Source organism: Microtus oregoni, unplaced genomic scaffold, assembly GCF_018167655.1.
Source record: "Microtus oregoni isolate MIOR12 unplaced genomic scaffold, Mior012 000008F_ref0000371, whole genome shotgun sequence".
Classification (NCBI taxonomy): domain Eukaryota; kingdom Metazoa; phylum Chordata; class Mammalia; order Rodentia; family Cricetidae; genus Microtus; species Microtus oregoni.
This window is the reverse complement of record NW_024543067.1, coordinates 39004468-39029624: the sequence shown is the minus strand read 5'-3', so window position 1 is coordinate 39029624 and position 25157 is coordinate 39004468. Positions and strand designations below refer to the sequence as shown.

At 46.4% G+C, this 25157-nt stretch overlaps 1 protein-coding gene across 1 annotated transcript in view; it reads left to right on the top strand.

Moving 5' to 3' along the window:
* Rp9 (RP9 pre-mRNA splicing factor) overlaps positions 1-20858 on the top strand; it is a 31090-nt gene extending 10232 nt beyond the window's left edge. Inside the window, exons 2-6 of the mRNA XM_041657294.1 lie at positions 1391-1421; positions 2381-2510; positions 13329-13420; positions 19446-19507; positions 20304-20858. Coding sequence (XP_041513228.1) covers positions 1391-1421; positions 2381-2510; positions 13329-13420; positions 19446-19507; positions 20304-20499 — 511 coding nt within the window. The 3' untranslated portion in view covers positions 20500-20858. The remainder of the gene's footprint in view (positions 1-1390; positions 1422-2380; positions 2511-13328; positions 13421-19445; positions 19508-20303) is intronic.
* The last annotated feature ends 4299 nt before the right edge of the window (positions 20859-25157 follow it).

Genomic DNA, 25157 nt, shown 5'->3' with positions numbered 1-25157 from the left:
GATATAGTTTCTGAGTGATTATTTCAGGTCTAGGCAGTTGGTAATGAACAAGCGGCCTCCAACAACAATTAATAAATTTATTTGTCCTAGTAATAAACACCAACCACTTTACTTTAAACTTATGAAAACATCTGTGTGACACACTTTTATGGAACACTTTTACTAATAATAACACATTTCAAAATCTATAATTGTGTCACATTCCTTTTATAGTGATAAGATGCATTTTATTCATGCATTCGGACCTCATTATAATTGGCAAATGTTGTTTGTTCAACACTTGTAGTTCAGGGATGGATGTGGAGATTCATGGTCTTTACCACCCTGTTCCTTTCTGTCTGACACACGAGACTGCAGTGTTGGGAATGAAGGCTGCTGGAGCACTCTGTCACCTCGCCACATGGCCAGGGTTCTCTTGGCTTTGCTGAGTTAGTCTCATGTCACACTATAGTTTTCCTTTTGAAATCTTTTTGAATATCTGCTTTGGAAAAAGCACTGTGCCAGATCTAAGAAGCTAATTTTGATCCCACCCAGCCATTCTCTTGGGAACCTTTAAGGCTCTGGAGATTCATGACATCTCTAAGCCATCCTTGTACATGTTAGTTTTTGTCAACTTGACACAAACTAGAGTCACCTGGGAAAACAGACCCTCAGCGGAGAAACTGCCTCCATCAGATTGGCCTGTGGGAAAGTCTGGAAACATTTTCTTGATTAATGATGACTGTGGCCGGTCCACTGCAGGAAGTGTCTCTTGGGCACTGGTTATATAAGAAAGCATGGTCTCTGCTTCAGTTCCTGCCCTGGCTTCACTCAGTGACTGCCTAACCTAACCTGTAAGCTCACATGCACTCTTTCCTCCCCAAGTTGCATTTGGTTATGGCGTTGGTGCTAGCAACAGAAAGCAAACTGTGCTAATCCCCTGCCAAGTTGTTTTTCCTGCATCTTAGATCAGAAAACAGAAGGTCATTTGACTGCCCCTTAGCCTGCGCCTTGTTTCCCACACCTAATTCTATTTTTCCCCTGCAGACCCCTAGCCCTGCATAAAAGAGTCAGAACAAAGAAGGCACACATCCTTGTGCTTTTCTGTCCCTTCTGGCCTTCTAGTGATGAGGAGTGCTTCCCGAGGGGGGGCGGGGTTAGAGAGGTGAGGCACGGAGCGAAGGGTCCTGTCTCACTCTGCGGAGTGTTGTCTGGGAGTGTCACTGCCCTTCGTGTGCAGATACAAACATTCTGAGGGCTGTGAGCGTCTGACACAGCTGGGTGTGGAGGAGAAACCTCTGAGGGGGCTGGCTCTTGCTGTCCCGTGTGTGTGTGTGTGTGTGTGTGTGTGTGTGCTGTGTCTTCTGTTGACATGTATGATGAAGATTGCTTTTTGTGTTTCATTTTCTAGTTATGAGAAACCTCCTCCTGGGTTTATAAAGGTAAGCAATGGTTACCCTATTAAATTTACTTGGGGATTTGGTTTACTATTTTTAAAAATGGTGGTATTTTTAATCTCCTTATATAAACATGCTGTTTCTTTTCAATAGATACCAGGTGAACCATAAGTTTGGCCTTCGTCACAAAGTCTGTGTGTGTATATGTATATATATTCAGCCACCAAGCCGTCCCAAGGAGCCAGTGCAAACACATAGGAGTCCTGGGACCGCAGCTTCCTTTCTGTCTCTGTGGCAGTATCTTCTAGAAGCTCTGCTGTCCAGTTTCCTTGTCTGCCTCACTCAGCCTACTCCTCAGTACATTTAGGGTGGAGTCTTGAGAGCCTCAGCTCAGCCTGTGAAAGGACAAACACTGCAGCCTAGCGGGTCTTTCAGTGGCATGGAACACAGGAAAGCAGCCAGAGGACCAAAGACTTTCAGTAAAGAAATGTTTGAAATAAGCAGAAAGTAAAGGAATACTCTGGTTCGAAATAGTTATTCGCCAGTGGAAATCCCCATCAGAGACACAGTGACCTTTAAGAGAAAAGGTGAGGGCGGACTCCTCCAGGGTCGTCTTCTCCCTCCACTCACATCACGGGAAGAGCTTGCTCTCCCCACAAAAGTGTAATTTATTAAGAGCCATTTTAATGTAGTCGTCTGTCTCTAGCGTTCTAAAATGCCTTCTCCTCCCACAGATTGTGAGAGAGTGAAAGCTGTTTGACCTATCTTCTGTCAGAGTGTGGAGGTCATAAGTCATTCCTGCACGAAGCCTGTGCATCACAGCAAGGCTGAGCAGTTTCTCCTGTGTAGTTCTGCCCCCGACAGCTTGTCTCTACCAGTTCCTGGGGGACGACATTGTCACGCAGTTAACAGGAAGCCAGATGATAGCTTCCCAGGCAGGAAGCACGGATGGGTCCTGTTTGGTTCTGGTTTGTTCTGTTGTTTACACACTTATCTTCCTGCAGGAGGAGGAGACAAAGCCAGAAGACTGTATTCCAGATGTACCAGGCAATGAACATGCCAGGGAGTTTCTGGCTCATGCACCAACTAAAGGACTTTGGATGCCACTTGGGAGAGAGGTCAAAGTTATGCAATGTGAGTGTGCAAGGGTTTGAGTGACGTCTCTGTGGCAGTCTGTCTTCTGTCACTAAACAAGATGCATGAGGGTGGGTAAGTCATGAATGGGTCTCTTTGGCCCACAGTTCTGAAGGCTACAGGGTCTACACAGCGCAGCATCAGCATCCTGGCCTGTGTGCCCTGCTTGCATCATACATGATGGAGAAGCCCAAGGAGAATGTTCTGAAGGGAAACACATGCAGGGAGTGGTGACCTGGCCCCATTTCCATTAGTGATGAGATGGGGGTACAGTCACTCCAGACCTGGCTCCATTTCCATTAGTGATGAGATGGGGATACAGTCACTCCTGACCTGGCCCCATTTCCATTAGTGATGAGGTGGGGGTACAGTCACTCCAGACCTGGCCCCATTTCCATTAGTGAGGACTTACACCCTTCACCATAACCTGCCTCTAAGCTCCACATCTTAAAAGGTCCTCTACCCTGTACTACCACACTGCGGACCAGATTTTCAACATGAACTTTCAGGGGACAAATTAAATCCAAACCACTGGTTATGTGCTGTACTTGATAGTACCATACGTCTTATCTTTGGCTTGGTATGTGTGTGCACGCGTGTGTATGCTCACATGCGCATGCAAGTGTGTTGCTATGGAGATCAACTCAAGGGCCTTCCCCATGTCAGATGAGTGCTTTACCAGCCCCTGTTTTTTTTTATGTTATTTATTATTGCTATTTATGTATGTATTTACTCTGTGTGTGTCAGTGTGGGTTCCACGGTATACACATGGAGGTCAGAGGAGAAGCTGTGGGAGTTGGTTCTCTCCCCGCCCATGTGAGTTCCAGGTCAAATGCTGTTATAGGCCAAGCCTATGGCTGACCTGACTCTAGGACTTTTGAGTCCGCCCCAGTGATCTTTCCATAGCAGTACTACCGTGATAAAAAGAACATCCCAAGGGAGAGATGCCATAGGAGGAAGAGATGTGGCAGAGCTGGTCATTGTCTGTCAGTGTTGTTGAATGCTTGTCCATTAAAGTGACTAACAAGAGCGACCACAGGCCACAGGTGGTGGCTCTAGACAGGTATCTTCTATGTCCCACCTGCTTCCGGTCCTGTAATCATACATATACATTTCAAGAGTTTACATAAGTCTGTCACAGATTTCTGTTGCATTTTTGTTTTGTTTTGTGACAGAACATCTTGATATGGCCCAGACTAGCCTTCTTAGTTTTTAAGACAGGTTCTTACTATGTAGCCATGACTGACCTTGAACTCATGCTCAGAAACCTGCCTCTTGTTGCTGGGATCAAAGGTGTATGCCTCTGTACCTGGTCCCAGACTGATTTTGAACTCACAGTGCTCCTGCCTTGGCCTTCCCATAGACTGTTGGTATGTTAGACCTGTGCCACTATGGAATTTTTAAAGATTTATTCAGTTTATTTAATATGTAGGTGGTTTTGCCCATATGCATGCGTGTGCACCATGTGCATGCCTGGTGCCCTCAAAGATCAGAAGACCCTAGAACCTGGTGTTACAGACAGTTGTGACCCACCGCGGAAGTCCTGGAAGTCGAACCCAGGTCCTCTGCAAGAGCAACCCATGCTCTTAACAGCTGAGCATCTGTAGCCTCCCAGATTTATGAGATTATGAGTAGTCCATTGGAGCTTTCTTTTCCTGTTTGACTTTCCTGTGGGCTGTTGGTATTTCTTCTTAGTATCTGAGGAACCACCCCTTTCATAGCTTCAGCTTCACCTATTCTTTAAAGGCAAGTCTACTCACAATAAATTCTCTCAAGTCGGTTTGTTTTGTGGTGCTGGGGATTACGAACAGAGCCTGGCACATGGTGCAAGTACCTTAATACTTATCTACATCCCTTAAAGTCCTGCCCACTTTATCAGGTGAGCTTCCTCATTTTCCTCTGCTTTTCCACTGAGGAGTTCATGACAGAGAATTTTGACTCTTTTAGCACTTTTACTGTCTTTGACGTCCACAGATGGATGGAGAGTGAACCCAGGCCTCACACATGCTAAACAAGCATGTTAGCACTGACGAGTACCCCGGCCTCTGGTCTGCTTAATTCCTAATGAAAAGTTCTTGTGGGCTTTTGGAAGTCTGCCTACAGTAATGTACAGCTTTTTCCTGACACCATTACAGTTGGATCTCTCTGAACTTACCCTCTTGGTTAAGTCTTTTTAGCTTCCTGGCGTTGTTCTATTTTGCTTTAGTTTGAATTTTTTAAAGGCGGGTTATTCTCAGACTAGCCCAGAGTCTCCACAGTGCTAAGATACAGATGTAAACACAGGCATGTGCCACCATGCCTGCCTGGTTCTGGGCATTCTTATTATTGTTTTACCAAATTTGGGTTTTGACATTTTATCAAACGTTCTATCTTCTCTCACTCTTTTTTTCTTGTTTTTTGTGTTTGTTTTGTATTATCCACTGAGCACAGGGCTTTACACATGCAAGGCAAGCTCTGCACCCTGAAGTGCACCCCATTCTCTTTATGTTTCATTGTGAGATGCAGCCTCTCTGTGTGGTCCAGGCTGACTCGGAGCTTCCTCTGCACCCAAGGAAGCCTTGAATTTCCATCCTCCTGTCTCAGCTTTCAATTGTTGTTGTTCTTTTCTGAGACAGGGTTTCTGAATACAGGGTGCAGACCAGGCTGTCTGGGAACTCATAGAGATCCTCCTGCCTTTGCGTCCTGGTATTAAGTGCTGGTATTAAAGGTATGTGCCACCACACCTAACCCGCTTCAGCCATTTCTTTGAACATTTTGGCTCTTACGCTTTAGACAGAAAATGTTTCGAGGTTTGACATCTTTATTACCTATACTGTTGTTTGTTATACTTTTTTCTTGAAAACTTCTCTTAGCTTTAGTAACTTCATGGAGTGACTCTGAAAGTGTGTGTCCTCTGTAGTATGCGGCTCAGTGGCTAGCACTCAGCTAAGAATTTGTCAGGTATTCTTCAACTGCTTTAATCCAGGAAACCTACCTTTTTCCAAGAGGAAGGGTGTGTGTGTGTGTCTGTGTGTGCGTCTGTGTGTGCATATGCACGTGTGTATGCATGCATGTGTGTGTGGACATTGATACCATGCCTCCTCAGAGCTGATACAGGTTAGATCCCTGCTTTAACTTGCTCTCCTCTTCTGGTCTGGTCTTGCTATGTTGTCTAATCTTCCTGCCATACCCTTCTGAGTAACAGGAGCTACAGATGTTTATCACCACGCTTGGCTCTCATCAGCCTTTAAAAGCCTGTCTTCCCAGGCCCCAAGTCACACAGAAGGGAGAGTGTTGGGTTTCTGTGGATGGCGCATGTGTACAGCTCTAGATGACCAGGGTCATGATGAGGACCTATAGAGGCTCTTTGAGTGCACCAGTCCCCAGTGGTCCCTGTAAGTGTATGACTGGGCTCTTGTGTGCCAGGTTGATAACCAGCCTGACAATGTGTCTTAGTTTGCTTCGGGGAGAAAGAGTTTATTTGACTTAGATATCTTAAATCACAGTCCACGAAGGACTGTGAGGGAAGTCAAGGCAGGAACTCAAACAGGGCAGGAACCTGGAGGCAGGAGCTGATGCAGAGGCAATGGAGAAATGCTGCTTACTGGCTTGCTCTCCTTAGCTTACTTAGCCTCCTTTCTTTCCACACCCAGGACTGGTAGTGCCCAGCCCAGAGAAGGGCACCACCTACACCTGGGCCCTCCTATAGTAATTATTGATCAAGAAAATGCTCTATAGACTTGCTTATAGGCAATCTGATGGAGGCATTTTCTCAAACGAGGTTCCCTTATTCAAAATGACTAGTTTGTGTTAAATTGACATAAAACTAGCCAGCGTGGACTGGATGTTAAACAAGCCATTATTTTCAGCCAGTGTTTTGAAAGGTTGTCTTTCCTATAGAATGAATGATGTGCTTAGGCAAGTAACTTATAGGTGTGGCTTTTCCAGGGGTCTTTGAGACGATCAAACAGTGGCAGTGCCATGTGGCTGTGTCCTTTTAAGGAGCTTAGACCTCATGCTGACTTTGGTCAGACTGTTACTGACCTAAGACAAGAACACTGGGAGTGGCCCAGTTCAGAGACCAGAAGTGGCACTTCTCACCAGGGTTGACCAGAGGTGGCATTTCCCACCAAGGTTGACCAGAGGTGGCACTTCTCACCAAGGTTGACCAGAAGTGGCACTTCTCACCAAGGTTGACCAGAAGTGGCACTTCTCACCAAGGTTGACCAGAAGTGGCACTTCTCACCAAGGTTGACCAGAAGTGGCACTTCTCACCAAGGTTGAGTGGATTTTCTGGAAATCATGTTCCCTTAGATTGTTGTATTGGAAGCAGATATTCAGATATTACCCAAAGAAACAAGAACAAAGAGAAAGAAACGGTAAGGCTATTGCTGTTGGTAAAAAGGGTGTCCCCTGACCTAAGCCAGGCTCCCAGACACACTGTGGCCATGAGTGCACTTGATTTCTGCTCTAATGCAGCCATGTCTGTGCCTTTTCCCCAGTGGACAGGGTCCAGCATCACAGGCTTTCATGATTGGCTACATAGCAGAGGAAATGAAGGAATCTGGGAGGGAGCAGTAGCTGAGGCTCTCCAAGTTCCTGGGGTACTTGCAGGGCCTTTGGGTAAACAACTTCTCCCTGGTGGGAGAGACTAAACTGGCGTGAATGCCGGGTGCAGACTGGAGACAAGGTCAGCAGTAAGAGTACCAGGTGCTTTTGCAGAGGACCCAGAGTTGGGGCCCCAGCACCCACGTGGAAGCTCAGAGGTTTGTAACTCCAGTTCCAGAAGACCCAGTGTGCTCTTCTGGCTGCACTGCATGTGTGTACATGGCCCATAGACATAGGCAGGCACTGCAACCATAGCATAACAACAAAGTAAACATTGTACAGAGGTTGAAGATGGGATTGTTTTATGGAATATTAACCCTTGATAGGCCAACTACCTTTGATTAGAATTTTTTTTCTCACAGTGGAAAAAGCCTGTGACTAATTTGTAAAAAGCTAAAGACTGTTTTGGACAAAATTGTTACTATTTTTATTACTTGTTTAGAAATTTTTTTAAGGTTTATTTTTATTATGTGTATATGTGTGGTGGTAAGGAGACATACATATGATTGCAGATGTCCTGTAGTGCCAGAGGTGGTTGAGCTTCTTGACATGGGTGCTCAGAACCAAAACTTAGGTCCTTTATAAGAACAATATCTGATCCTAACTGCTGACTCAGCTGTCCAGGGCCCCCAAATTGATTTTTGTTATTTTTAATTATGTGCATGTATTCCCTTAAACTAGAGTTATGAGCTTCCCAACATGTGGGAATTGGACTGAGGTCCTCTGCAAGAGTCCTAAGAGCTATAAGAGCTCTTAACTACTGAGCCCTGTGTTTGTTTGTTTTCAGACAGACTCCCAGTCTATAGCTTGAGACTGGCCTAGAACTTCTCATTCCTTTTAAGAAAGAACAGATTGGGGCTGGAGAGATGACTCAGCAATTAAAAGCTCCTTGTTGCCCTTGCAGACTACCTGGGTTTGGTTCCCAGCACCCACATGATCGCTCACAGCTGTCCATAGTTCCAGTTCAGAGCTAGGGTACTTTCTTCTGACCTCTAGGGACACCAAGCGCATATGCATTACACATGCAAGTAAAACACTCAGAAATAAAATAAGTAAGCAAAGAAAGAATAGATTTATAAAGGTTATCTCCTGGCCCATGTAGTGATATTTCATTTGTATTTTAATAAATAAAGCTTGCTTGAAGTTCAGAGAGTAAAACAGCTGCACTGATCAGCCTTACAGACCAGGCAGTGGTGACACACACCTTTAATTCCAATAGCTACATTAGTTTGCTATAAAAACAGGGCAGTAGAGCCGGGCGGTGGTGGTGCACGCCTTCAATCCCAGCACTTGGGAGGCAGAGGCAGGCGGATCTCTGGGAGTTCGAGGCCAGCCTGGTCTACAAGGGCTAGTTCCGGGACAGGCACCAAAGCTACAGAGAAACCCTGTCTCGAAAAACCAAAAAAACAAAAAAAAACAAACAAACAAAAAAATAAAAAACCAGGGCAGTAGTGGTGCATGTCTTTAATCCCAGCACTAGAGAGGAATGTAAGAAGAGAGGAGACAGCTCTCACAGTCTCATTCTGAGACTCCTAGAGGCAGAATTTGTAGGGGAACGTGGTACAGTAGTGGTATTGGGATATCCTGGTTTATGGGGAAGCCAGGATATACTCAGAGATGCTCTAGGACAGCTCTGGGGGTATAGAGCCTCACTCGGACAGCTCTGGAGGCTGGAGCCCTGGAGGAAAGGTGTCCTGACCAGCGGGAAGCCAGGCTACCTGAAGCTGGGTGTGGTGGGGGATGGTCTCCCTGCAGGATGTAGGGATCCTGCTCTTCTCAAGGAGAGCAGCTACAGCTGAGCTCTGCTCTGTTCCATTAAGGAACATTAAGGGAGCTCCTAGCAGAGCTATCTGCTTCTTCTTCTGCAGCCCAAGATGTTACTTCTACTAACACTATGCTAAATGTAGCAATCTCCTCCAGCCCTGGGGAAAAGTTGTTACTTTTCTTCCCCTGGCCTTGCTCAGTCCCCCTTAAGCAGCATCCTATCAAGGTCCCTCTGTTCTGCTCCTCCTTGCTCAGGCCCCCTAGGGAATGTCTCAACAAGGTTTTTCAGCTTGGTCCCCGCCAGATTCTTCTCGTCTGCTCCAGTGAATGAAGGTCGTCACCCAAGACTCTTTTGAGATCGAGATTTATTTGGGAAGGAGGAGTCCAGGAGAGTTGCTGCCTCTGCCAGGGAGGGACTACCTGCAGCCTTGGGGGCAGCCTTTAACTGAAGTGGTGGAGAGGCTTATATAGGGCTTCTTAGGGGGCGGAGTTTTCCCAGGGAGAAGGGGGATTGGTTAGTATTTCCCTGCTCAGGGATTGGTCAGTTTAGTTGGTCAGGGGCAGAGCTGGCTCTGCCTTCATGGCCAAACTGTGTTTCTCTCACTGGTCCTTTTTAGCTTTTTTACTCTAATCTTAGGACCAGGGCATGTTTCCTTCACTGGTCCTTTTTAGCTTTGTGACTCTAATCTCAGGACCAGGGCATATTTCTTTCACTGGCTCTAATTCTAGGGACAAAGTGTGTTTCTTTGATACTAGTTTCAGAGCCAGGGCACATGTCTTTAGTCTGGGGTTCGGGGATAAAGATGTTTCTCTCCTTGGCCCAGGTCTCAGATCCAAGGCATGTTTCTTTCTCTACTCTGGGTTCAGAGTCAGGGTGCTGGCAGTGATTGGTTGGTTTCTTGTCCCAGTTGTCTTTTTACCCTACAGAACTGACATTTCTAACTGAGGTAGAGGTAAAACCCAGTGGTTGGCTGTTTTGGCTTTTCTGACCTTCAGGTTGAACCCTAATTTCTGTCTCTTGGTTTTTATTAATCATACAACAAATGGTGCCCAGCATGAGGCTGTTTTGCTCTCTGATCTTCAGGCGAGCTTTATTTATTAAAATACAACTGAAATGTCAGTATAGGCCCATATTGAGGGACCTCTGTGTATATTCGTCATTAAATGGATTCTCAATGAATCCATGTTTATAGATTGTCAAGAGTCTTGTGTTCCTAGCGGTGTACAGTGTGTTCTTGTTCATATTTGCATATGATGGTGTTCAGTTTCTGAAGGCAAGATGTTTTTGTGTTTGTTTTCTCACAACCATTTACCCACTTCTTCACCAAATGATAGAAGCTTCAGGTCCTACAAAGCAGACCACGCTTGTACAGGAACCTGCATATGTTCCTTGACTCTGGTAAGAAAAGTCGTTCTGGGCCTGGGGAAATGACTTGGTAGATAAGAACACTGGCTGTTAGTCCTACTTACTTCCATGTTGCCATGATAAAACACTATGTACAGGGCAACTTAAAAAAAGAAGAAGTGTTTAATTTGGGGCTTACTTCAGAGAGTGAGGCAGGTGTGGTGCTGGGGCAGTCGCTGAGAGTTTGTGTCTCATCCACAAGCACGAAGCAGGGAACTAACTGGGAATGGTATGGGCTTTTGAAACTTCAGAGCCCAACCCCAAAGACAAGGCCATTCCTAATCTTTCCTCAAACGGTTTCAAACTGGGAGCAAAGTATTCCAACATCTTAGGGGGCATTCTCATTCAAACCAGCACATTCCAGAGGACTGGGATTCCATTCTCGGCACCTATATGGTGACTCCAGTTCCAGGGGATCCATTGACCTCTTCTGGCCTCCCTAGGCACCAGGCATGAATGTAGTGTGTAGACAGACATACATGTAGGCAAAACACCTGCACACATTAAAATAATAACAAAATATTGAAAAATATATAAAAGAAAAATGGTTCTGTAAGCGCTAAGTCTACATATCACAATCCCCACCCCATCTGTCTGTCTGTCTGCCTGTGTTCTCTGTACTACAGTATCTCTCTTGTGCAAAGTAGACCCTTTGCCGCTGAGCTGCCACCGCCCCTATGGCTGCCAGTACAGCTCTGCAGTCAGGCTATTCACACGCTGAGGGCTCGGAAGAGTGCACTGCTGATAGCATCTTTCACGTTGTCACTTTTTCTGTGAGCCACACTTAGAATTACAAGGATCATCATTTTGTTGTTGTTGTTGTAGTTGTTGCTGTTATTTTGAGATGCCGTCTCCTTATGTGGCCCAGCGTGGTCTCGAATTAGAAATCCTGCTGCCTCGGCTTCCTGAGTGCTGGGATTACGGGTCTGCCCCAGGGCTATGCAGCACATCACCTTCATTTAAGATAATCTTGAGCAGAGCTAACACGTGCTGGGATGTGTGCATATCCAGCCATGCTCCTTGATGACATACAGCATTAGTTTAGAATGTGGTCTTTCTTCCTGACGCTGTTTTGTATTAGTGAAGAGGAGGTTGAGCCAGAATTCTTTACCATGGCACTTGTTAGCCTGGAACTCGGGGTAGGCCTGCCACATCCTCCCTAGTACTAGGATTCTAGGTCTGTCTCTCTCTGTAAGTTAAAGTGGTGGGTACACATGAGGACTAGACTCCCCAGCACCCACATAAGATGATGCAAATGTCTGTTCACGCCGGGAAACCCATTAGACGGTAGAGACAGATCCTGAGAGCTTGACGGCCAACCATACAGCAAGTTTGTGGTAAACCCGTCTGAGGAGAATAAGGCAGAGAACTGGTAGAGGAGGGCACGTGACTTCCTGTCCGACCTAGACATGAGTCCTACACTCTCCTAAGCACGTGCACATGCCACAGAGAACGATTGCTCCCTTCAACAACAAGCTTTCTATGGTTGTTTAGCATGGGCCAAAGCAGCTCATCTTTACAGCGCTCTTGCTTCCTGACCTCCTTGGTCAGCACCTAAGTGGCGCTTGGCTCATTATCCCCAAGCAGCTACCTGACGGGATGAAAAGATGTGAGGGCAAAGCTGGGACCTCGTCACTGCGCCGATCACCGAGGAGCGTCCAGTGAAACCCTCAGTTGCACGCTTGCTTTCATCGACTTGGAGTGTGTGTGTTCGTGTGTTATAATGATCCCTCAGGGCCAAAACCTCTCTAAACACCTGCAGTTTCTCTGTTTTCCAGGCTAACCTGTATAATTCTAATGACACTACATTTTAAGAAAAATTGTTGTTTTGCTTAAAAACGAGGCTGAAACTGGAGAAGCAGCTCGGCTGTTAAGAGTGCATAGGGCTCTTTAGAGGACCACAGTTCAGCTCCCAGCACCCATGTCAAGTGTCTCACAGCCACCTGTAACTTCAGTTCCAGAGGGTCCCACACTCTCAGCTGGCCTCTTCAGGCACTGCCCTCACATGTACAAACTCACAGTCAAGGGCTGGAGAGATGGCTCAGAGGTTAAGGACGCTGACTGTTCTTCCAGAGGTCCTGAGTTCAATTCCCAGCAACCACATGGTGGCTCACAACCATCTACAATGAGATCTGGTGCCCTCTTCTGGCCTGCAGTCATACATGGAGGCAGCACACTGTATTGTATACATAATAAATAAAATCTTTAAAAAAAAAACAACTCACAGTCAAATACATACACAAAACAGTGTCAGGTGTTAGGGTGCAGGCCTTTAACCCAAGCACCCCAAGTGAGAGACAGGCAATCTGAGAATTCCAGGCTAACCGTGGCTACATAGTGAGACCCTGTCTTTATTAAAGATATAAAATGAGGCTCTGTAAAGCTTGATGGAGTCGTGTGTCCTTGAAGTCCTTGCACTGCAGAGGAAAGTGTCACCGAAGTCTAGGAATTTGAGCCTGGGCTCTGTGGGGGCGGGTGTGCATGGTTTACTCAGCCTAAGGAAGACACTACTCCAGTGAAACTGGAGGTTTTACCCAGAGTCTGGAGTGTGCTGTGTGCAAAGCCACTCTCTCCCTAAGCTAAACCTCAGCCCTCAGAATCAGAGCTATTTCAGATGAGAGGGACTCACTCTGCTCCCCTTTTAATTGTTTACTTGTGTGTGTGTATGCTCACATGAGTTCACCACCTGCATATGGCGGCCCTTAGAGGCCAAAAGAGAGCTTTGGGTCTCTTAGAACTGGAATTGCAGGTGCTCCTGAGCCACCGTGTAAGTGCTGGAATCATGGCTGACCCTCTTGCCAGCCCCTGCTGTACTCTGAGAAATGGAGTGAAACCTGCTAAAAACATTGCATTGCTCATAAATATTTGGTGATGGACATTCACTCCTAACAAGATTCGAGGAAGCAATTAGTTACCCTTTGTTATTTTCTGGGATCTTAGTGTTTTCATCCGTTAATCCTTTGTGTTTTAGAATTGGAGTCTAATGAAAAACTTGATCTACTAAACCGTTATCTGACTGAAGTGAGACCATATTTTACAGAAATGTTTTTCTTTGGCTTTAGGTTGGCGTTGCAAACGGTATGGCCACCGAACAGGCGACAAAGAATGCCCTTTCTTTATCAAAGGCAACCAGAAGTTAGAACAGTTCCGAGTTGTAAGTAAACCCTGCACTGTCGATATTAACAGTCTTGGGATGGTGACCGTTAGGAGGTAGATCGTCACTGATGAACTTGTGCTCTAGAAACACACACACCCGTCATGCCTTTGTAACAGATAACCTCTGTAACAAGAACCAGGGCTGGTGTGTCGCTCCTGTGCTAGAGTGCTGCTGTGTAACAAGAACTGGGGCTGGTGTGTCGCTCCTATGCTAGAGTGCTGGTGTAACAAGAACTGGGGCTGGTGTGTCGCTCCTGTGCTAGAGTGCTGCTGTAACAAGAACTGGGGCTGAAAGGAGACAGAGACAGAGACCCACACGGGAGCACCGGACAGAAATCTCAAGGTCCAAATCAGGAGCAGAAGGAGACGGAGCACGAGCAAGGAACTCAGGACCACGAGGGGTGCACCCATACACTAAGACAATGGGGATGTTCTATTGGGATCTCACCAAGGCCAGCTGGCCTAGGTCTGAAAAAGCATGGGATAAATCCGGACTAGCTGAACATAGCGGACAATGAGGAATACTGAGAATTCAAGAACAATTGCAGTGGGTTTTTGATCCTACTGCACGTACTGGCTTTGTGGGAGCCTGGGCAGTTTGGATGCTCACCTTAGGAGACCTGGATAGAGGTGGGCAGTCCTTGGGCTTCCCACAGGTCAGGGAACCCTGATTGCTCTTCGAGCAGATGAGGGAGGGGGACTTGATCGGGGGAGGGGGAGGGAAATGGGAAGCGGTTGTGGGGACGAGGCAGAAATCCTTAATAAATAAATAAATTTAAAAAAAAAAAAAAAAAAAAAAAAAAAAAAAAAGAACTGGGGCTGGTGTGTCGCTCCTGTGCTAGAGTGCTGCTGTAACAAGAACTGGGGCTGGTGTGTCGCTCCTGTGCTAGAGTGCTGCTGTAACAAGAACTGGGGCTGGTGTGTCGCTCCTGTGCTAGAGTGCTGCTGTGTAACAAGAACTGGGGCTGCTGTGTAACAAGAACCGGGGCTGGTGTGTCGCTCCTGTGCTAGAGTGCTGCTGTGTAACAAGAACTGGGGCTGGGTGTGTCGCTCCTATGCTAGAGTGCTGCTGTGGCACGCACAGACCTCTTGCTTGGTTCCAGCCCCAGCACCACATAAAGCAACCACAATAGTGCATGCCTGTAATGCCATCACTTGGGAGGTAGGGGCAGAAGGATCATGAGTTCAAAGTCAACCTTGGCTACTGAGTGAATTTGAGGCCAACCTGCTCTATCTATATAAGGCCCTTCGGAGACAGCTCAGAAGGGAAAAAAGAAAAGGGAGGGAAAGACTCCTGTTAAAATGCTATTTAACATTGACATGGAGAACTGAAAGTTCAAGAATAAGCTGAGCTACTTAGTGAGATCTTGTCTCAAATTGAGAAAGAAAGTTTGAAAGGGCTGGAGCTGGATGTAGACAGTTCCATGGTAGGGTGCTTGTCCAGCGTGTGCAGAGCCTGAGGTCAGCCCACAGCACCGCAGGGCAAAACAAACAAAGACAGACAGACAGATATTCTTTACTTAGCCTGAGGAATGGCGATTTGTTTTCTCAAAGCCAGCACCGTGTGTTCGACCCTTCTTTGTAGTTTACTATATATAAATGCACTCAGGAGAGGGGGTTTTGTTCCCATGTAAACTTAGATGTGTCTTTGGAGCTGAAAGTGTATACTTGCTAGACAGACGAGCAAGCGCTCCCACCTTCTCACGGTCCTTTTCACAAATCACCTCTTGGAAGTGTTCATTCACATCAGGAACTAATCCTGCCAAGCAAGGCTCCATCTGTGCACTAAGGTTGTCAGTGTATGTAGAGTGAGGTCAGCAGGGCCAGGGATAGTGAGCCATGTCTGCAGTCCTGCACTCAAGAAACCTCAGAAAGACCCTGCATGAGGCCAGCTTGGGTCTCATAGCAACAGCCTGTCTCACGAAACAAAACATCAAAACACCTTCTCCAGGGACTCAGGGGTTGACTTAGTGGATAATAGCTCTTGCCAAGCAAGCACAAGGACAGGAGTGTGACTCTCCATCATCCATGCAAATGCTAGGTAGGCATAGCAACCCACCAATGTCAGTGACAGAGGGTAGAAAGGGGATCGCTGAGAAGACTAGCTGTCTAGATTGGCTGCCTTGGGGACCCTGACTTCAACTGAGATACCCTGCCTCAGTGAATAAGATGGATAACACTGGGAAAAGACTCCTGAAGTCAACCATGGGCTTTGACATTTGCACGTACACACATGCACACATAACCACACATACACAGACATGCACTAACAGGTGCACCTGTATACACATGCAAAAATACGAGCAAAGGAAATTCTCCAAAATGAAAATGAAAAAGGGAAAGCATGGTCTAGACTCTGCGATGTTAGAGCTTGAACCCAGGGCCTCTTGCATTCTAGGGGAGCATTGTGCACCCCGTACAGTCTCAGTCGCAGCATTATGATGTTGAAGACTGCAGACTGTTAGGGAAAGGGGCTCATGAAAACCCAAGTGAAAAACAACCTGTGGTTGTGCCTGGGAGTACGTATCTGTAGTCCCATCACTCGGAGGCAAGCCACTTCTGTCTCCAAGCTTGAGCCAGCCTGGTCTCCACAGCAAGTTCCAGGCCCACGGGGCTACACACTGAGACTCTCTAACAAAACAAAGAAACAAAAGTTGCATATATCTTATGGCTCAAATTCTTTATAAAATATACCCCCAAAATTAGCCAGGCGCTGATGACATGTGCCTTTTATCCCCGCCCTTGGGAGGCAGAGGCAGGCCAATTGTAAGTTTGAGGCCAGCCTGGACTACAAAGTGAGTTCCAGGACATCCAGGACTGTTACACAGAGAAATCCTGTCCTGAAAGATTTTTAAATAATAGTAATAATAAGGTAGACCAAAATTAACAATAATTATAACTGGTTGATGAGAGAATAGATTTTTAAGTTTATTTTTACGTCTCTCTTTGCTCTCTACCAGCTGAGCCACACTCCAGCCTGTGTTTCTAAGTGCTTAGATCTTTCAGTGGTTGTTCTAACAGTGCTCAGTTCCGGGCTGGGTGTTTCCTAGGCTCTTCCTTTTTTAGCCAGATTTTTCTTAATATTTATTGTGTGTGTGAGTTTGCGTTTGCCATGGCCCTTGTGGATGTGGGACAGCCTGAAAGTCAGTTCTCTCCTGCCACGTGGGTCTTAGGGTCAGACTCAGGTGGCCAATCTTGTTGACAAGTCTAGCCACCAAGCCACCTTTTTGACCCCTATTTCTGTATTCTTAGCTCTGGGGGTAGAGGCACCAATGCCAAGCCAGCTGGCCTGAGTTTGCTCCCCAGAACCCATGTGGACGGAAAAGGAGACTTCTGAAAGTCGTCCTCTGACCTCCATAAGCATACAGCGGTACACAAGTGTGTGCACATTGCTGTACACACACGCGCATGCGCACACACACACACACACACACACACACACATGTATACACACATTAAATGTTAAAATAATAATGATAGGACTGAAGAGATTGCTCAATGCTTAAAGGCACTTGGCCCCTTTTCCAGAGGACCCACATTAGTTTCCAGCACCCACATTCAGTAGCTTAAATCTGCTGTAACTCCAGTTCTAGGGTATATGACCCCTCTTCTGGCCTCCATGGGCACCCCCACATACATGGCATACATTCACACATGCACTTAAATAAAAACTAAAATGCTGTTTGAAAGATAATGACATAAAACCATACACAGATTTGCAAAGAGCAAGAGTACGTCATTCAAATCAAAGCAACAGAACATGTTAGGAATGAATCTACTATCAAGATTGACATAGGAGAGCTGGGCATGGTGCACACCTTTAATCCCAGCACTCAAGAGGCAGAGGCAGGTGGCTCTCTTAAGTTCTGGGCCAGCCTGGTCTACAGAATGAATTCTATGCCAGCCAGAGATATACAACAAAAAGATTGACACAAGGCCACCTGCGTCAAGAGATGGAGGGCCTGGTTCTGGTCCTTGACTTCTTTTTATGGGGTCTAAAGAACAGAGGCTTTGTTCACTAGGCATAGAGTGGGTCTCTTATTTTGATTAATAGATTGAGTTATAGAACCACTTTTTTTTCTGAACTTGTCCCTTACCATAATGCATTTGGTTTAATGATATGCACATACATTATACATAGGCATAAGATGATAACTAAGCATTCTCCCTAAAAGTTCACTTAGTGGCTGGGCATAGTGGTGCACACCTTTAATCTTAGCACTTAGAGGCAGAGGTAGGCGGATCTCTGCGAGTTCCAGGACAACCAGGGCAGAGAAACCCTGTCTCCTCTCTCCGTCACACACAAAAAAGTTTTTCTTATCACACATGACCCTAAAACCTGTCTAGCACAGCTTGCTCTCTACATTTGTACCTTCACACTCGACGGATTTCGTATGTGCTTGGAGACCACAGGGAAGAGTAGCTTCCTCCATTGTTTAGAGTGTGTGCCTAGGCTAGCAATGCATAACCAAAAACAAGGAGAGTCCCGGGCTTCTATGCTTGCCTGCCTCAAAGGTGCTACCTCATGCCTGTAACCCCTGCAATCAGGAGAAGCAGAATTGCCTTGTTAGAGGTCATTATTTAAAGTTTTTAAAGATTTGTTTGTTTTTTTTTATTAAAGATTTCTGTCTCTTCCCCGCCACCGCCTCCCATTTCCCTCCCCCTCTCCCAATCAAGTCCCCCTCCCTCGTCAGCCCAAAGAGCAATCAGGGTTCCCTGCCCTGTGGGAAGTCCAAGGACCACCCACCTCCATCCAGGTCTAGAAAGGTGAGCATCCAAACTGCCTAGGCTCCCACAAAGCCAGTACGTGCAGTAGGATCAAAAACCCATTGCCATTGTTCTTGAGTTCTCAGTAGTCCTCATTGTCCGCTATGTTCAGCGAGTCCGGTTTTATCCCAGGCGATGAAAGGAGACAGAGACAGAGACCCACATTGGAGCACCGGACAGAAATCTCAAGGTCCAAATCAGGAGCAGAAGGAGAGAGAGCACGAGCAAGGAACTCAGGACCGCGAGGGGTGCACCCACACACTGAGACAATGGGGATGTTCTATCGGGAACTCACCAAGGCCAGCTGGCCTGGGTCTGAAAAAGATTTGTTTTTATTATGTGAATGGATGTTTTCCTGCATGTCTGTACACCTCATGCATGCAATGCCCGGAGAGCCCAGAAGAGGGCTTCAGAGCCCATGGAACTGGAGGTGCAGAGGCTTGTGAGCTCTGTCATGTAGATGCTGGCAATGGAAACCATGTCCTTGGGAGGAACAGCTAGTGACCATCTTAACAGCCCCTCCTGTATCTCTTTATATGGAATAGTTAGTTATTTCCTATATATTCTAATTGGAGAGGCATTTTATAGCCTTACAGTGTTTACAGTGTAAGCCAGGCATGGGCACACAGCTGTAATCCAGCATTCAGATGGCTGCAGCAGGAGGACCGCCATGAGTTAGGGTCAGCCTGGTCTGCCCAGTGAGTTCCAGGTCAGCAAAGAACTGTTGCAAACAATAATTATAGGCCTTCTGGTGGGAGGGAGGGGTTTAAAATTTATTGTAAGGTGGCTGTGGTGCTTATTGCTTGGAATCCCAGCACTTTGGTAATTGACTGACATATTATGAGGTGACCTTGGATGACAAAGTGAGACCTTTTCTCAGAATAAGCTGGTAACAAAAAGCTGTAATCTAGCACTTTAGGAGGTGGAAGCAGGAGGGTCAGGAGTTTAAGGTCAAGGCTGTCCGCAGCATCATAGAAAGTTCAAAGCTAGCCTGAGAAGAAACTCAGATTTGGATACATATGTCATCAAGCCTCAGGAAGCTAACTAACCCCAGCACTCAGGAGGCCAAAGAGGTAAGATAAAAAATTCAAGGCCAGTCTGAGCTCTACAGAAAGTTTGAAGACACTCAAGGCTAAATAAAGAGGAAAAAAAAAAAAAGATACATCAAATACCAGTTTCAGTTAATAGAGATATTTTTACATAATAAAGCAGTCCATGATAACTAACCGAAAATCTAACTCTCTCTTACCCGTAAGGCACATGAAGATCCCATGTATGATATCATTCGAGAAAATAAAAGACATGAAAAGGATGTAAGGTAAGGCTGTTGCATTGCTACCAATGTCCTCTTCAAATCTGAAACTGTACAGAATTATAAACAAGTATTCCAATATATAGGGGACAGTTTGTAATCCTAGTACATTAACTGAGTAGCTGGGAGAGCAAGACTTGTCACTGAACAGAGATGTCAGTGTAAAAAGTAGGCCAGTTCTACTGCAGTTCCCTAAATAAGCAGTAGGCATTCCAAGACACAGTCATATTGTGCTGTATCGTTAGGGTGTGTGTGTGTGTCTGTGTGTCTGTTTTGTTGCATGAAGCTCAAGCTGGCTTCAAATTCTAGACCTCCTGTGCCAGCCTAAGGTGACAGATAAGGACAAGATTAAGGAAGGGGGCGAGGGATGTAGTTTTCTTGGTTGAGTATTTACCTAGCATGCATGAGGCCCTGGGTGTGGTTTGATCCCCAGAATTCGTACACCAGGTATTATGATGCACACCTATACCACCATCACCTAGGAGGTACAGGCAGGAGTATCAGAAGTTCAAGGTCGCCCTTGACTACACGTGAGTTGAGGCTAGCTAGAATACACTGGGACCCTGTCACCAAAGCAGAAAGGTTTTCTAATAGTTGTCTTGTAGTCCTTGAGGAGCTGCATTACTATAAACAGCGGAGGGTGTTTCAGTAGGTGTGCACTTGCTAGGGGTTACAAGGGCTACCCGAGTATGCACAGCTGTTTAGGACAGTGAACCGGGTTGTCTTTAGCAAGGTGGTTATTCATGATTCCCTCGGCTCCCAGCTGCTTTAAGTGAAATGTGGTTCTGATGGATCTGTTTAGGATCCAGCAGTTAAAGAAGTTACTGGAGGACTCCACCTCAGATGAAGATGAGAGCAGCTCCAGTTCGTCAGGCAGAGAGAAGCGCAAGAAAAAGAAGAAGAAAGAAAAACACAAGAAAAGGAAGAAGGAGAAGAAAAAGAAGAAGAAACGAAAGCACAAGGCTTCCAAGTCAAGTGAGAGCTCAGACTCAGAGTGACAGCTGACGGCAGATTCTCAAGTCCACCCGCAGGCCAAAGAACAGAGCTGCCCCCTGAGAGCGACAGACGGGACTAGGAGGGACACCTGGCACAGCTGCGGATTCTCGCCGCCTCTGGTACCAAGTGACCACCGTAGGGCAGGCGGGCTCCCGGGTGTGGCTGCCAACAGCATCTGTGTCCTCTTCCCTGATGGTCACTTGTGTCTGTGATTGCAAGGGGAGGTAATGGAGACTTAGGAAACACCCTCGGGTGTTGCCAGCTTTTGCCCTCCATGGTGTGGCAACTCAGTTCCCATGAACTTCAGGCTTGCCCTTGTCTGTGGTTCGGGATAATAAAAGTTCATGATTTATTTTTTAAATATAGTCATTATTAATTCAGACAGGTGGTCCAAGTCTAAAAGGCTCACACTCCTTTTTTTACCCCCTTTCCAGTTGGCTTAGCAGTTTGCATATGAGTTTTTTAGAAATATCTCACACACACCTAGGTGTATGCATTTGCCTCCAATTCCAGCTCTGGGAGACTGGTACAGGAAGGTTGCTGAGTTCACAGTCACCCTGGGCTAACCGTATCTTTAAAGAAAAAAAGTAAAGGATTGTGTGTCATCAATAAAATAAATAGGATGCTGTTTTGTTTCATTTTGAGACAGGGTCTGACTATAGCTCTGTCAGGTCCAGGGCTGGCTATGTAGACAGGTTGACTTTAACAGAGAAACGCTTGCCTCTGCCTCCCAAGTGCTGGGACTAAAAGCATTTGCCAACCATGCCAGGTGTATATAGAACTTTTGTGTGCTCATGTGCATGCGTGTTTGGGGGGGCAGAGGACAACCTCGGGTGTCACTCCTTATGTCCTTTTTTTTTCCCCACAGTCCCTCGCTAGCCTACAGTTCCCCACGTATGTTAGGCTGACTGTCTTCACCTCTCCAACACTGGAATTAGAGAAATACACCACCATGCTTGACTTTTTTCACATGGGTCTTGATGATGCTTACAAGGCAAGCACTTATAGACTGAACTAACTATATCTCCAGCCCTAGGGCTTTTTATATACAAATGGCCTTCTATGCTAACCGTCATGTTCTTAGCTTTTTAAATGAGAGGCAGAAACGGACGCTTGTAGTATCAAGTACTTGTTGCTGCCTTGTAAGTGTAGGCGTGGGTGGTATTCCTCTTACCACCCAGCCTGCTACACCTTAGTCCGAGGAAATTACATTCTATGAAAACAAAAACAAAAAAGCGGGGCATAGTGCTGCGCACCTTTAGTCCCAGGACCTAGAAGAAGAGGGGGAAGCAGAGATCTGAGTTGAAGGCCAGCCTTGCTGCCAGGGGAGACCTTGTCTTAAAAACAAAATGTGCGTCCCTTGTCATCATTTGCTGATTGGAGGGTGGAGTTTCCTATAACAATGAGGCGTGTGTGTGTGTGTGTGTGTGTGTGTGCACGCTTGTGTGCGTGCGTGCGTGTGTGTGTGTGTGTGTGTGTGTGTCTGCCTGCCTGTGCCACACTTACTATGTCTCAGGAGAAGCATTAGACTGAGTACCTACTGCATCACAAAACACATGCATAAACTACCTCATGTTGCATGGAACAATCCACCCATGTGCCTGTAACAGAGGTCAGGGGTGGTCCTACAGGTAGAGAAACTGTATTTTGTTTTAAGTCAAAACTGTACACACACTTTTTGGTGTTCAAGACAGGGTCTTTCTGTGTAGCCCTGGCTGTCCTGAAGCTCCCTCTGTAGACCAGGCTAGCCTTGAGCTCAGGGATCCACCAGTCTCTGCCTCCTGAGTGTTGGGATTAAAAGTGTGCACACAACACATGGCCTGTTCATACTCTTGAACAGCTGAACCATTTCTCCAGTCCCTACACAGCAAGTCTTAAAAAAAAAAAAAAATTCCGGGGTGGGGGGAGCACAGAGGTCTTTGTTCACAGAGGAGCCTGGAAGTCTAGCATACAAGGTCGTTCCTTCAGGGGAAGGGACTGCATTACCTGTTACTCACTCAGAAACTGGAGTGATGTGCCTTCTAATCTGGTGAGCTATCTGTGTGGCCGGAGACTTCTGGCATCGGTCCATCCTCCAGACTGTTACTATAAAGTTTTTTTTTTTTCTCAGTCAATCTATAGAACCTATCTTTATGGGCTTTACAAATAGTTTTGATGTAGTCACATCTGATCTATACTTTGTTTACTTTGTCCTCAAGGAGATTCACATATCCATGCAGGGTTGAGTTAATCATTACTGGCATAGTTTTACCATATTGTGCTGTGCTTAAATATAAAATAAACCACTCGGGTCAGACACCAGAAGTTAGAACCAGCACCGGCTACTGAGTCCTGATGAAGCAGATTGCCTTCTTGCCTCCCTCAGATTGCCTTTGCAGCCCATATAGGTCACAGAGACAACACCCCACACATCCCACAGTCTGGAGACATTGAAAGAAGTCACAGTGGTTAAGAGTACTTGTTGCTCTTGTGAGGACCGGAGTATGATACAGATAGTGGCTCACAGACACAGGGATCCGGTGCCTTCTGAGCTATGTGGGCACCAGGCACACCACCGGTTCATACACATACATGCAGCTAAAATATTCCTGCATATAGAATAAATATATTGAGTCATGTGTGGTGGCATATGCCTTAATAATCCCAGTCAGTAGGCAGAAGCAATCTCTGTGAGTTCAAGGCCAGCCTGATCTACATAGCAAGTTCCAGGCCAATCAAAGCTACATAGTGAGACCCTGTGTCAAATTAACTAAATAGAATTTGATTTGGGGCAGGAGAGATGGCTTCGTGGTTAAGGAGTACTTGCTGCCTTTCCAGAGGACTGAGTTCCGTTCTGAGCATCCATGCTGGGCAGTTTATACCTGTGTAATTCCAACTCCGGGAAGATCCAACAGCTCTGACTCTGAGGACACCTGAACACATGTACACACAGCCAAATATCATACACAGAATCGATATTTTATTTGAAAGGGGGTTTGGGGGTGGAGATACAGCAGCTAAAAGTACTGGATGCTCCTCCAGAAGGCCCAGGCTTGATTCCCAGCACCTGTATGGTGGCTGTAAGTCTAGTTCTGGGGCCTCCCACAACCCTTTTGTGCCTCCAAGGGCAAAGCCACATAACTAGCCACGAGCACACAAGCAGACAAAACACCCATGCATATAACATTGAAGGGCTGGAGAGATGGTCCAGTGGTTAAGAGCAGGTGCTGCACTTCCAGAGGACCTGAGTTTGGTTCCCAGCACCCTTATCAGGCAGCTCACAAGGGCCCATAACTAACTCCAGTTCAAGGAAATCAGTCTCTTCTGGCCTCTGCAGATGCTTGTATTCATGTGTTTATCCTCCCCACCCCTCCCCTCTCTCTGTCTCTCTGTCTGTTTTCATCTGTCTGTCTGTCTCTCTCTCTGTCTCTCATCTCTGTCTCTGTCTCTCTCTGTGTCTGTCTCTCTCACACACATGCTCGTATGCTCATGCATGTGCACATAATTAAAAATTCAATTACTTAAAATCCAAAGCTAGTAATGGTAAAATCTGTCTGTAATCACAGACAGGGGTAAAGGGGAGGCAAGGGGATCAGTTCGAGGTCATCCATCCTCTGACACATACCAAGTTTAAAACCAGCCTTGGATACATGAGATCCTCTTTCAGAAAGAAAAATCCCAAATAATAAAGGAAAGTCACACAGGGCTGGAGACAGTATAATGGTAGAAACTTAGTTTGACGCCCAGCCCAGGAAAAGGGTCAGGGAGAGATCCTTGTATTAAAATAAGTATGAGGACCCAGTGCTGGGGGAGAGGAGAGGGAACTGGCTCAGACAGGCTGGTCTCAGAAGAGGCTCACTGGCCAGGCAGTCTAGCCAGTCTATGAGCTCCAGAGTCAGTGAGCAACCCTGTCTCAAAGAGAGTGAGCTGGACCTGGTGGCACTTGGGATGCAAAGGTGGGCTGGTTTACAGAGTAAGTTCTAGAGCTACATAGTAAGACACTCAACAGTGACTTCTAGACTACACAGGGCACACAGGTGGTGGAACACACAGAGACACACCTATAGCACACACACAAATCACACCCTGCAGGTTGATGACCCTACAAATTGAGCTGACAATTGAGCCCACAAAGCCAGCTAGCAGAAAGTGCTGGTCACCTGCTCTCACGAAGCCTCACATTCAGACTGCACCCCACTCTTTCCCAGCCTTCAGGTCTACATTCACCAGAGCACCCTACTAACCATCTTCATGGCTGTGAGGGGCAGAATGCTAACACCGGCCCCGTTCTCTTCCCTTCATCCTCAGAATTGCTGCAGGGATGGATTCACTTGTGAGTCAACACTTGTCAGATGGAAGAGGTAGTCCAGGTGTTTCTAACCAAACCACGGGCACATTTCATATGCCAGTATTGACTTTGATAAACATAACACATGCCATATCGCAAGAAATGCTAGATTCCTTTTTAAGTGGCATTTTTATCATGTGGGTATGTGGGCATGCGTGTGCCTTGGCACCTGTGTGGAGGTCAGAAGACAATTTGCTGGAGTTCCTTCTCTTCTACCATGTGGGTTCTGTGATGGAACTCATCAGGCATGGCTCACCGAGTCACACTGCCTCCTGGGAGAAATGCTAAATTATTACTAGCACGTCCTGAGCAACCAGTAAGGAAGTGGAGATC